Source organism: Patiria miniata, unplaced genomic scaffold (assembly GCF_015706575.1).
Source record: "Patiria miniata isolate m_02_andy unplaced genomic scaffold, ASM1570657v1 HiC_scaffold_1, whole genome shotgun sequence".
Lineage (NCBI taxonomy): Eukaryota > Metazoa > Echinodermata > Asteroidea > Valvatida > Asterinidae > Patiria > Patiria miniata.
The window spans coordinates 6701599-6715998 of record NW_024037047.1 but is presented as its reverse complement, the minus strand read 5'-3'; the positions used below and the strand labels follow the sequence as shown (position 1 = coordinate 6715998).

Below are 14400 nucleotides of genomic sequence, written 5' to 3'. Positions count from 1 at the left end.
CTCTCAAAAGTGGTCAAAAAGTGGTTCAATATTCACACAGGGAGCCAATTATGATTGTGTTTGTGAAACGAGCTAGATGAAAACCCAAAACTACAAACCAATAATGAGAAATACTTTGAAAAGTTTCCTACTCAATCCACAACAAATTTTCGTAAGACAACTCATTACCTATTTCACAGTGAGTACCGAGGTAGCCCGGTAGGCAAGCACATTGGTAACCGTTGATTTGATCAGAACACTGCGACTGGTGTAGACATGGCTGGCTCAGACACTCATCGACCTCTGCGTCGCACAGGGAACCACTGATGAGAAAATAAAAACAAGAGAAGGCAAGTCTAGTAAAGCTGGTCCCATAGCATAGGAAATGACAAAAAGGAGTATCAAGACGCACTTCAGTTTAATTGCGGTACCTGCTGCTACATGTGCATCAGAGTCGAACCAGCCAACCGGCCCTAGCTCGGTGGTCACGTGGGTATAAGCTCTCTGCACTAGAAAGCAGGAGCAAATGCGAACTTAAAAAAGTGACATCACGGCAAGTTTTAATGCAAATTTTAATCGCTGTTAATAGGTTGAACACATGCAAACCTACTAAGCAAGAATTTCCCATAAAAAAAAATGTTCCATGACATCAAATTCACATTGTATACACATTCAGATATGAAACTGACTACAAAAAAAAATACCTCCTCTCTCTTTATGTAACATAAGTGTTTTTCTCCACATATTCTTTCAATTTTTCCCTATTTTAGGCCATCAGCTTGGGGGGTTTGGTCGGTATCAAATCAGGGCATAAATAATAAGCCTTTTCAGAGTTCCAACTGCGCATTCATAACCTGTGACAACGCGCATTGTTTGTCTCAAATGGCCTTTGACATCATTGCGCCACTGACTTTACAAAAAGGCTGTTTGTGCATTGTGGGTACTGTCAAAGGGCATTTGAGACAAACAATGTGCGTTGTCACAGGTTACGAATGCGCGCAGTTGGAACTCCGAAAAGGCTTATTATAGTGCGCATGCGCAAGGTATACCGCCCCTAGAGTGGTAACAAGCATTTTGATGGACATTTTGAAAAAACGGGTGATAACACCTAAAAAGCTGCCACCGCTGCAATGCTATCACATATTTTCCAACTCTGGAGGTGTATACCTTGCCAAAAAATCGCTATGACGATTATTCCCCTCATTTGATACCGGTTGCCAAAATTTTGGACCGAGGCTGATGGCCTATTTGAAAGTTTGTTATGTTTTGTTCTTTTTCTACCCGATACTTGCCTGTTTGCATTATCCGTCTACACACATACCTCGATGTTATAATACTCCAGACTGGTTATATCGTATGCGTCATTCAAACATTAACTTTCCTCTATTGTATCACATAATTTCTACTCATTACCTTTTGTCCACTTGTCTGTTTATTTTTTGTTCGTTTGTTTGTTTGTTTGGTAGTGGGGTTGTTTGTTTGTCCATTTCATTTTCTTCTGTTCTGTTACTTGTATATGTTGTAATTAGTTACGGTCATATTTTCATTATTATACGATAATACGGTGATTAATATCAATCAAACTATAGGTTTTGCCCTTCACCGACATTTAAACACCGTATACTCAGTGTGTTATATCTCCCGAGTGAAAGTTGGAAAAAAATCACTCAGGTGGGACTCGAACCCACGACGTCCTGCTTTCTAGTGCAGATGTCTCACCACTCGACCACCGAGCTAACGGGATCGGTTGGCTGGTTCGAATCTGATGTACATAGCAGCGGGTACTGCATAAACTACATACATTTTTATTACATATTTTCATTTTATTTTAAAAGGCATTCCCTTTACAAGCTTTGGCTTTTTGTGTGTATGCCTCCAACTGTTGTTTTGTTTTCTTCATATAATCATTACTATATAGTGTTTGTATGAGCTGGAAATAAATGTTGAATTGAATTGAATTGAATATGTACTGTACCTGTATCCTGCCGGGCATGTGCAGGTGAAACCCCCCGGGCTGGGGATGCATGTGGCACCGTTACTGCAGGGAGCCTCCAGACACAAATTGACCTCGACGTTACACTGCGCACCGGCAAACCCTAAAATACCATCAAAATAAAAGGGTATGTACACGTATTTTTTTAATCCAAACATTGAGTTTTCACTCTGTTCACGGATCCTCTACACACAAATAAACGACTTCCCCAAATTTCTGGGTAGAGGCGTGATATGGCACTGGCAAGTTGTGTGTGCGCGAGACTCGGCGCGCGACTGCAGTTTTTCAGTGGTCAAATTTCTCTCAGGACGCATTGTTCTACATGTTCTATCCAATGCAGTGGCGTAGCCAGGAATTTTTCAGTAGGGGGGCGCTGGAACATTTCATGGGGGGCGTCATGTAGATCAATGATAATTTTTTTCGAAACTCAAAATCTCAGTGGGGGGGGGGGGGGGCGACTGGGGGGGCGACAAGGTTTCATGGGGGGGGGGCTTTTGCCATCAGACGCATCATTGGTAATGACCTTCTTTAATTGTTTTCTTCAAAATGACATCATGCCAGAAGGAATAATTTCTCAAGGAGTTTAGTGCCATTACTATCTTTAAACCAAGTAAGTTTTTTAAACAATAACTTTCTGAGTTACTTTTTGAATAGCTGCATATGATATACTCTACCTTTAAAGAGTTTCCACTTTTTAATCAAAAGTATTTTAATCAAAATTTGGAGTAGTCTTCACACTAAAATGCCTACTCTAAGGGAATTGATGTGCTTGGTTAGTTTTAAACAGGTACGAAACTAACTAGGAGCCTGGATGCTGATAATGGCCCAAATGAAGGCGAGGATCGTTATCTGCATCCAGGACCCAAGCCAGTTTTAAATGCACTTGTTTAATACCAGCCAAACACAAATTTATTCCCATTAATCAATATCTTTCAGTCAAAAATTCAGAAATTTCCAATGATTTTCTTCAACAATTTTACTTCATGTTTGGTGCAAATATGTTTGGTGCAACTCTGGCAAAGTCTATGCCTGCCGCGTGCAGAGTGCTTAAAATCTCCCTATATGGAAATTGGCGCAAGCGGCATGTAATGCGGGATGTGACACAGAACGCAGCGGTGTTTTAACATGGGGTTTAAAACAGTCTCAGGTATTTATGAAACAACTTAGGATAAAAGTGCTTCTGTTACTGAAATAAACAAACAAAGTTGCCCATTTCTTAGTGGAAAAAATAAGCTATGAAGCTAAAAGCAATTAGAGGTCGCTTATGGATATGAACGAATGCCTTACCTTGCGAACAAACACAGGAAAATGAAGCCAGCTCATCGCGACAGCTTCCTCCGTTGCCACACGGGTTTGACTCGCATTCGTTGACCTCCTCCTCACAATAGCGCCCCCTATAACCGGCAACGCATGAGCACTCAAAGTCTCCTACCTATATGCATGCAATCAGAAAGACAAGGTGAGTGCAGTAGCGGCAGGGATATGGCAAAGAATTTTGTCAGTAAAAGTATCAATTTGCAGTGAGCATTTCCCATTGTGAATGCTTGTGCCAAAACCCTAAATTGGAAACCTTGCGTCATTAATGAGAACAGGCTGGTGAGATTTTATGTGAAATGGATGCTTTATACTTTTTACACAAATTTACCTTATTCACACAGGTTCCGCCATGTTGACATTGCACGTTCAGTTGTTGGCATTCGTTTATATCAACCTCACAGTGGATCCCGCTGTAGCCCGGTAAGCAGACGCAGGCGTATGCGTTGAGCTGATCTGAGCATTCCGCGCCGTTCTGGCAAGGGTCCGGGTCACAGTCGTTCAAGTTAATCTCACAGAATGCTCCTGTACAAGAGTTATAGTAACATTGCAGTCACGTAGCAAGGTCATTTTTTATTTGGGGGGGGGTTAAAAAAAATTCAAAAAGGGCAGTTGCACATCCGTGGTGAAATGTAGACACATTTGTTTATCCTGATACTTGGCCTCCGTAAAATCAAATAGTGGTTGGGGGGGGGGGGCTGGTACCATCTGTCATTGTGGGCGCTGTTCAAAACTGACGATTATACCCACTAACAGACAATATATAGTGCTTTTCAGGGTGATACATGCATGAAATTAAAAAAAAAAAAAAGGTACAGGGAACGGCAGATGGCACACAAAATGGCACCACCAATTTTTAAAATGGGTACTTGTTTAGAAAAAAAGGAACTGGTTAAGAAAAAAAGGGCACTTCTTAAAAAACGGGCACTCAACACTGGTGACACAAAAGGGCATTTGAATGAAAAAGGCCAGTCTTTACAAAATATTGGGGGGAGGGGGGAAATGCCCTTTAGCAAACGTGAAGGTGAACACAAAGTTGTGATGTCACGTTAAAGGGAATATACATCATTTGCTTTTGCTGTCATTTTCAGAAATGGATGGAATTGGGGGGTTGGAAATATATAGCAAATATAGTTACACTGACTTTTTTTAGGTTTTGGGTTCGAAAATGCTATAAAAACCAAGAAAAACGATCATTTTCCTGTAGTCTGGTTCCCTGACTCCATTGAAGAAGAAACAGAGCAGTTTACATATATTGGGGAATTGTAAGGTCAGGGAACCAGTCTAGCTGGCTTGTACCCGTTCATAGGTGTGTAATCGATTGCAAACAAGTGCGAGGGTCAACTGGGGCCAGTATTTGAAAAAAAGCCAGTTTTTTCCAACGCTGATCGGCCGATCAGCGTTGGAAATTGATACAAAAATACCACTTTTCTTGAAAATGACAGTATACCAGGTGCCATGATTTTACAGGATGCTTTACACTGTCATTCACTAACAGTCCAGCAAGGTATTTCAAAATGATTGAATAGTTTTATTTTTTGATGTTTGCAAATGTTGTATTTTCCCTTTAAAGGATCATCATGGCCTGGAATGCACCCAATTGGGCTATATATTTGGGCTAGCTGTATATTCCCCAGGAAGCTCAGATGGTATTTAAAATGTTCAATTAGCCCAATGGTCAGAGGTAATAATAATGTAAATCGCTTTGATCTTAGTTAAAAGCGCTACATAAGGCCAAAAAAAAAAGTCTCTGATTTCTGGTATGCGCGCGCGTCGCCGTAGCCATGCGCGTCAGCAAAATGATTTTTTTTTTTTAATGAAAGATGATGTCTCAAAACCGCATAACTCACTGGTTTGACTGGAATCCTGCTGCTGCACAATTTTAACGTGTTTTTAGAGGGGGTTATGATCGAGAATAAGCTTTATGTGGCCTCTCTGGACTCCCATATATTTGCACTAAGTTTAGTCGGGCACCATTTGCAGTCATCAGCCGACATTTGAAGCAAAAAAATTCAGGTAAAAAAAAAAAAGCCGTGTTGCCGCACCACTTTTGGGGCAAGCTCCATACCAGAAACAGGAGACTTATTTTTTTTGGCCTAAGAACCTGACTGTTGTTATTATAATTATTATTATTATTATTATAGTGCTGTGAAAAAAATTGACTCGCTATAGCCTGCTTGGTAACCTCAAACCTCAATTATGGGTTTGATCCTTTTTCACCTAAATATTTTTCAAACACTGTTTATACTCAGTGTTGAGCTAAGTATTCACAAACTATTTGGGTTGGACTCGAACCCACGACCTCTCGAGTCTCACCCACTAGTGCAGATGTTATACCACTCAACCACTGATCTTGCCGGAGTTGGTTGGCTGGTTCGAGTCTGGGTGAATAAAATAAAATTCTTACCTGTTGAGCCTGGAAAACAAACGCACAAGAAACTGTTGATGCCATCAAGGCATAAGCCGTTAAAACAGGGACTTTCGTCACATTCGTTGATGTTGATCTCACAGCCTTGGCCTGTGTACCCCTGGACGCACAGGCAGGTATAGTCGTGTACAAGATCTAGGCAAGTTGCTCCGTTGTAGCACGGCTGGCTTGCACACTCGTCAATATTCAACTCGCAGTTGACGCCACTGTAGCCGCCCTCGCAGGTGCACGTGTAGCGGTTGACGCCATCTACGCACTGCGTGGCGTGAACGCATGGGAACGAGGCGCACTCGTCGAGATCGTTTTCGCAGTTTGGTCCGCCGTATCCCTGCAAGCACAGGCAGCGGAGACCCCAAGAAGTGTCAACACAGAAACCCCCGTTCTGGCAGGGACTACTGAGGCAGTAGCTGATTGGTACTTCACACTGGGCACCATTGAAGTCATTCCGACAGACGCAAGAGAACTCACCGCCAATGCCAACAATGCAAGTGCCACCATTATGGCAGGAACTATAGAATGAAATAAAAAACAACAACATGAATTTCCAAAAAAATAGATGAATATAAACAAAATACTACTCGACTAGCAAACCTCAAACTACGTTTTGGTTGCTTCGGGAGTCATAGTTTGTCATTTTCCTATACCTCAGGGTGTTTTCAACTATATACCTTAAACCCAAGTTTTATTTGTATACTAGAATAAAATAGAACATAGTAGTAATAGTGGTATTTGGCAGACATCTGTTGCGAGCGACAATGCCACATTTAGACAGGTCCATCAAAGACGTCTTCCTCTCGTCATCTTGTTGAAGTACTAGAAAGTAACAAAATGCAAATTTTTTATGAATTCTGCCCATTGCAGAATGGAATTCTAAAATTGTTTTAAACTTGTTGATGAGATTTAAATTAAGTACGTGAACAATTTGAGGTTTGAAACAATTACGAGCAACTACATGCAACACCAAAAGATTGACTATTGCGGTCAGTTGAAACAACTCTGGAGCAACTTGTCTTCATACATCGTTCAGATCATGAGTTGAACTCATGGCACATGACAAGTTAAATGATAATTTTTTTTTTTTTTAAAGGCATGTATACGAAGCAATGACAAAAAAAGTCAAGGAACAGCGAGGAAAAAACTTAATGTTGTATTAACAAATATCTCGCAATGGAATCAGTGTACCCCCTCAACAGTTGCAAATTGGAGAAAAAAAAACACTGGGAGAGCCATATTCAAACACGAATTACCGTCGGCACCTGATGCTCATTCATTAGGCTCATGTATCGCTTCGCATGCGTATATCACGCACAATTTTACACGGAGGTGCACTAATCTATAGAATGTCTTTACATGAGTGTCAGGCGTGATGTGGCAATGCGTTTGATCAAATCATTACTGGACCGAGCCCAGTCTAATGTGGCTTTCGCAAACCAAGGATTCCCGGGTTTGCATTCATGAGCACCCTGCTGAGATAATGGCTTCTTAATCAGTATCGTTTCAGTTGCAGTAACACCATGTGGTTATAACTTCTGCTTAGAAGATATTTAGTTCTGAAAGGAACTTGTCCTGCTTTAAGTTCTAAAAGAACTTGTCTTTGGTCTCAACATTTCGACTAGCCTGCTCTAGTCTTCTTAATCAGTTAACGACCATAAATATGCTCGCACATACGGTGGTAGTGCATGGTTTGTCCTTGATCATACCACGGAGCCTTTTTTATAGCTCCATGATCATACAGTCATCAGGCTATCCCCAATGTATGCGTCGCTGTCCAGATCCACCTGCCTCCAATCAGAATTTGAGTGACGAGTGACGAACCAGTTAAGTGCCGGAGAGCTACCTACATCTAAGAAGGCCACATTAGACTGGGCTCGGTCCAGTGATGGTCTCTGCCAGTGGTCTAGTACCCCAGCTCTCGCTTTGTCACTTGTGCTCACATCCCAACAAATAATAAAATCATGGTTTAATTACTCATTGCTGCAGGCTTCACACTGCATGCCCACAAATCCTGGCTGGCAAGTACACGTGAAGCCATTGACGTGATCCACACAGACACCGTTGTGCATGCAGGGCTCTGACAGGCAGTCGTTTATGTCCAGCTGACAATCCGTACCTATAATCAAAGACAAAATAGATCCATCCAAATAGCGCTTTGTCCAATCACATCCACGACTTCAATGTTTGACATGCGTGCACGAACAGTCGGACAGGTGTCCGTGTTCATCTTTTCAAACCGTGGACGAAAAATTCCAGAGAACAAAAGAGAACAATATCATCCACGATTCCCAGCATACATCCGCGATTGGGGTTGTGCACAAAACCAATAGGAGTCTTCCTAAGATGTTAAAGCACAAACAAAAGAGGGACAATAGGATGTCCACGATCGACAGTGAACCTATGCTTGTATGTGTGTGTGTTCTACATAACCCCTGAGGACCGACACACAAAGGGAGAACAACAGATCCTTTCAATCCTCGGGAGTTGGGTCTTTTGTTCAAAAACGGTCCTCTGTAGTAGGTATGTGTGCTTATAGTCTATGAGATCGAGAGTGCTATATTACAGGGACAAAGAGAAACACAAAGCATTGTCCTCGGGAATATAGTAAACCAAGAGAGTCTGCACAGGCGTATGACATGCACAGCTGGAACATGTGGTGTGTCATTGCAGAATTTGCACATGTTGATTCGATTGCCCGTGTGTACAGTGGGCGGGGCTTAATGGATCGGTCTCTTGACCAGAGGGGAATGGAACCTGTAACCACTGGAATAAAAGTTGTACAATTTGCAGATCTCCAGTATGTAATTTGTTCACACGGCTATGATTGGCCAAACACCAAAGGGCGGGGCTTTAACAGATTGGTCTACTTAGAGTATTCTCACAGTGCTCGTTAGTGAATTTGGACAAGTTTAACCATATAGTCACCTTACCAAAAGGTGGGATCTAAATGGTCAATGCCTCCTGTTTGACTGACAAGCTAGACCTAACCAGCGGTGCAGCAAGGGTTCTCGCCACAGGGGGGTTGAATGGGGGAGGGAGCTGGATGTTCCGGTGGGGGAATTTCTGTTATAAACGTGTTAAAGCTATAGTCCATCATTTGCAGCCATCTGAAAAGTAACTGGCGTAATTATTGTTGAAAAACAAACTTGGTTGAAAGATAGTAAGGGAACTAAACTCCCTGTGAAATTATTCCTTCTGGGAAGCTGTCATTTTGAAGTAATCAACGAAAGAAGGCATTTCCAATGGTGATTCTTAAGAAGCACCGTAGGAAAATTTAAATTAGTAGTTCGTTTTGTTATTCAGCGCAGCGCGCACAAGTATTGGAACGACGCACACGCGCGCGCGGTTGTTATAATTCGTCGGATCAGTGCGCTACGTCGCGTATAGCTGCAATTCAAAACAATTCAAAACATGATTCAGTAACTTTTGATTTGAAATTGAGATCTTAGAATGCTGTTTTTCTCGGAATGTACAGCTGAAGCTTAGCTGAAACTTCATCAGGTTAGTTGTTCAGTATCCTTCATTAGATTTTGAACCCTTTTGTTGCTTCAAACAAACAAAATGCACAAATTACAAATGATGGACTATAGCTTTAACCAGTTCACTAACAAACTTCCAGTGGGTGGCGACTAGAGGGACGACAATTTCTGTTGGGGGGCAGAGGTGGGTGTTGTGCGCCCCCACGCTTTTCATGGCTACACCGCTGGACCAGACAATTAATACATTACCTGTGAATCCTGCAACACATACACACTGGTATGTTCCAGCTGTATTAAGGCAAGTGGCCCCATTACGGCAAGCTGATGGTTCACAGTAGTCGATAGGATCCTGGCAATGGGTACCAGTGAGTCCTGGCCCACAGAGGCAGGTGTATCCATTGATATCATCTTGGCAGGTGCTACCAGCTCCACAAGGATCAGACGTACACTCGTTGATGTCATCATTGCATGATTCCCCTGAAATTGTGGGGGAAAATATGGGCAACTGAGTTTGTAAACAAAAGGTCAAAGTTTCCAAACATGCAGAAAAAAAAGCACAATAAATGTTGACAACTACCGTAATGTTTAATGCTTCAGAACAACAAACTGTTTATACACGTAACTTCTACGTACTTGTACATGATACATCAGCGTCAGTCGGTGAAATAAAAAATTCAGAGAAAGATGCTAAAACTTTTTAAAACTTTTCTGGTGTGGGGGTTTGGTAACGTGTGTTTTATATGGCACATTGTGGTGTTTTGGTATGGCCCTGGGCCCCCCCAATTTCTTTAGGCCCTAGGCACAGTGCTATTGGGTTATATACTAAGATCTAGTTTCAATTAGAGTATCGCCTAAATTATGAAAAAGAACATGCCATGAGCCCTCCACTACACCAAGATGTTAAATGTTATGGCTGAAATTTTACAAGAAAATGAGTCGTGAATTTCTCTTTGCATGCATATACAGCGTGTGTCAATAAAAACGCAGGATTAGAAACAAAAATATTAAGAATATAAACCACCCCTATTCATCATAATGTTAACCCTCTTTTCAAAGTACCTTTCCTTCTCTTCACTATGCTTTTTATCCCATCTCATTTGGACAATCCTGTCCAGAGATAGAGTACATTGAAGAAGGGTTATAAATTCCAAGCTGGTCTGATTTGTGAAATCACACATACCTAATGAAAGGTTTGAATTCAGTACAGGTGAAAGTATTTGTGGATCACAAAGAAGGACATGTGTGGCAGGATTAGGCTTACATAATCCTTTAGTCCACAATCAATGTCATTTGATATGTCAGAGACGACATTCATGATGCTTTGAAACAATGATAGTCCAGTTATTAAATTTAAGTGATACTTATCATCAGTTGTTTCAAAGAAAGTTTTGTTCTGGTTTAATTGTCTTCAATGCATACCTGCATTGTACATAACTGGTCGTTGTGTTAAGGTCATTGAATCAGACCAACCCGCTTCAGAAGGGCTTCACAAAACTTGTCATAACTTTTGAACCAAAAGTCCAAATTCCACCAAACAAAAATCTTGTTAAAGATGAAATTATGGACAATCAAATCCTTATCAAATTAGGCACACCAGTAGCATAATTTTCTCAGAAAAAAATCGCTTTGAATCCTGCGTTTTTATTGACACACGCTGTATAGGTGTTAGAACCAGGGTAAGCACATGTATCGTGTCCTACACACTGGGGTTTGACACGGGTACTGCAGCTCTTGTGAGTGGCTGGTGTACACAGCGCGCTAAATTGTGATAGATTGGATTATAGTTGCTCTGTACTGCTATGGCATCGAGCTGTACGCCAGGAGCCGAGATGGTCTTTGAAATATTTGTATGGGCCAAAATGAGCACAGGTTATTATGTAGTGCCTTGAGCACCAATACCGTTATATATGTGCGCAAATATCCATAACTATTATCATTACTGTTCTTAAATGGAGTCCAATATACAATAGATGTAACTGTTGGCTGTACAAACGAGATTCCACAACTTACCTTGAAAACCCGGCGGGCATTCACACATGAACGCATTGATCTGATGCTGACGGCACGTTCCTCCATTAGAGCACGGTTCTGACGCGCACTCATCAATATCTATTTCGCAGTCCCGACCCAGGTACCCCGGCTGACAAGTACAGGTGTATGCGTCTGCCCTACCATCATCCCCTGGGAGGTAGAGGGCGCCATTCTGACAAGGAGTCTGGTCACACAGAGGGCCTGAGCGCAGTGGCGGGCACACGCAGCGGAAAGTTTCCACCACGTCCACGCACGTCGCGCCGTCATGGCACGGCGACGAGGCACACCAGTCGATATCGCCCTCGCAACGGGAACCTGTGAAGCCAGTCAAGCATGTGCAGCGGTACGCGTTGGGCCTGTCCGTGCACGTTGCGCCGTTCCAGCAAGGATTGCTGAGGCATTCATTGGTGTCCACTTCACAGTCAATGCCGATATAACCTGGGCTACACATACACTGGTACCCGGCCCCAACGACCATGCATGCAGCGCCATTCTGGCAGGGGCTTGGAGAACAACTGTCAAAGCAAAACAACAAACAAAACAAGAAATGATGGGTTTAATATCTCCCATTTCAAAATGATTATATGGAGCAACCTCAACCTTGTGAAAGATATATCCTCACACCTGTTTCAAACTACGTTGAAATAAATTATTCCTAAGATAAGAATTCAAGGCATATAGAAACATTTACAAAAATTATAAAATTAACCTGCTGAAATCCTTAACATGAAATCTTTTTGCCGTTTTCAAGAAAAGCAGAAGTATCATTCATTTCCTATAGGACCTTGCCATCGCGCTCTCAACAGAAATGTATGCTTGCTTCAAGAAAAATGAAGATGTGTTTTCGCAGTTTTCTCCAAAAGTGTAATATCCACTGAGCTGAAGCTTGAACAGGTGTGGTTTTTGACATGCTTCTTTGATTCCGAGTTGTGTTATTATTGAAAATGAATAAATAAAATATGCGTGCCTTTAAGCGTGACATTTTAAACAATGATAAGGTATATACACATGTTAGATCATCTGTTGCAGTTATTTGATATGACTGGAAAATGTATGCATAAAGTTGTCCAGTCTGAAAACAAATTCCTTTTAGATTGACTTGAGTTGCTCTATGTACATTTTGGTTCAGTACAACTCTGGAACAGCGGAGCAAAAAGGGTGAAAGTGTTTTGCACACATCAACCGGCCGTTACTCACATTGAATCTCGAAGTAGCTTTGCCAGGTGACGTCATCAGTTTAAAAAATTTCTTTTTCACACATGGATACTGTGGTAATACACTCATCCAAAAAAGAAAGTCCCCCCTTCCAATATTTTTTGTCTAAACTCAAAAACTACTGGGCACATTTTGCTCAAATTATGACTGACCAGTGCAGAAATTCCTTAGCAATCCAGCCATACTCTTTATTTGGCCCTAAACGGTGATAATGTGTACGAATATATGCAATTTATGACAAACGATACCGAAAACAGTTGCACTTTTGTATGTGTGCATGTTGCGGTTCACACTCACCTTGCAAGTGTTCAAAAGTGCAATTTTTCTTTCGGTACCACTTGTCATAAATTGCATCATTTTTTACACATTATTACTCTTTTCGGCCAAACAAAGAGTATGGCTGGATTGCTAAGGAATTTCTGTACTGATCAGTCGTAACTTGAGCAAGATGTGCCCAGTAGTTTTTGAGTTAGACAAAAAAGTATTAAGGGGGGAGGACTTTCTTTTTTTGGTTGAGTGTATTACCAAAGTCATCTATGATCCTTACCTCGCCTTTTTTTGTCACACAGACCCCATGATAATTTGACCGAGGTCCTGTAATTGTTACCTCCTCTTTTCCCGTTCGCACAGGACCCAGTATTGATTTGACCGAGGGCATCAGTGATTCTCACCTTGCATTTTTCTTTTCACATTGTACCCTGTAGTAATTTAGCCAGGTCATATGTGATGCTTATTGAGTCCTCTTTTCCTGCTGACACTGGACACTGTGGTAATTTGTCGGAGGTCAACAGTGATTCTTACCTCCTATCTTACTGAAACCTGTGCTAATTTGACCAAGGTCATCAGTGATTTAATACATCATCTTTTCTGTTCACACTGGACACTGTGGTAATTTGACTGAGGTCAACAGTGATTCTTACCTCCTATCTTACTAAAACCTGTGCTAATTTGACCAAGGTCATCAGTGATTTAATACATCATCTTTTCTTTTCACACTGGACACTGTGGTAATTTGACTGAGGTCAACAGTGATTCTTACCTCCTATCTTACTGAAACCTGTGCTAATTTGACCAAGGTCATCAGTGATTCTTACCTCATCTTTTCTGTTCACACTGGACACTGTGGTAATTTGACTGAGGTCAAGAGTAATTCTCACCTACTCTTTTCCTCGTCATACTGGAACCTGCGGTAATTTGACCAAAGTCATCAGTGATTCTTACCTCATCTTTTTCTGTTCACACTTGGACACTGTGGTAAATGGACCAATGCCATCAGTGATTCTTACCTTGTCTTTAACTGTTCACAGTTGACCCCGTGATAGCTTGACAGACACTCGCAGCGATACTCCCCGATTCCGTCATGGCACACTCCGTTATTCTGGCATGGCGCCGAGACACACTCGTCAACGTTCACCTGACAGTAAGTGCCTGCAGGGAAAGGAAACAGGAGTGTTTCTAAATTTCTGTGATTTTGCGGCCACAAATTTTTGTTTATTTATCAGGAGAGCGTCGGTTCGAGTCCCACCCGCGTGATTTTTTTCACTTTTACTAGGGATAACTAATTGTTTTACCTCCGTCTTGAATACTGTATTTTCATTGGCCTAGAACGATCCCGTGTTAAGTTTATAAAAAGTCATGGCACACTCCCTATCGGATATGTGCTATGTCTTTGTACGTACAGTATGTATGGTGTGAAACGCTTCTTTCGTTGGTACGGTGGTACCCACACTATTTTCACCATGTTTTCACACATTAGTGGGAGTAGTAAACGCACATGCATGTGACATTCCGTTGTCATGCTTCTTGTGTTGACTGCTGTTTGTTTTCGTGATTTTTGCATCCGAAAATCCAAAGAATCCAAGACAGAGGTATAACAAAACAATTGTTAAGTATACAGTGTTTATACATCGGTGAAGGGCAAACTAACCAAATATTGATGTATACCACCCCAACACAAATTCCATCTT

The 14400-nt window shown here is 41.6% G+C and overlaps 1 protein-coding gene across 1 annotated transcript in view; it reads right to left on the bottom strand.

Annotated features, from left to right (window-relative positions):
- The window catches only part of LOC119732119 (neurogenic locus notch homolog protein 2-like), a 58014-nt gene that overhangs the window by 17486 nt on the left and 26128 nt on the right, over nucleotides 1-14400 (bottom strand). The window contains exons 14-22 of the mRNA XM_038205551.1: nucleotides 13720-13861; nucleotides 11198-11733; nucleotides 9437-9664; nucleotides 7683-7824; nucleotides 5694-6223; nucleotides 3618-3811; nucleotides 3260-3404; nucleotides 1955-2075; nucleotides 169-302 (exon numbers count right to left, since the gene is read on the bottom strand). Coding sequence (XP_038061479.1) covers nucleotides 169-302; nucleotides 1955-2075; nucleotides 3260-3404; nucleotides 3618-3811; nucleotides 5694-6223; nucleotides 7683-7824; nucleotides 9437-9664; nucleotides 11198-11733; nucleotides 13720-13861 — 2172 coding nt within the window. The remainder of the gene's footprint in view (nucleotides 1-168; nucleotides 303-1954; nucleotides 2076-3259; nucleotides 3405-3617; nucleotides 3812-5693; nucleotides 6224-7682; nucleotides 7825-9436; nucleotides 9665-11197; nucleotides 11734-13719; nucleotides 13862-14400) is intronic.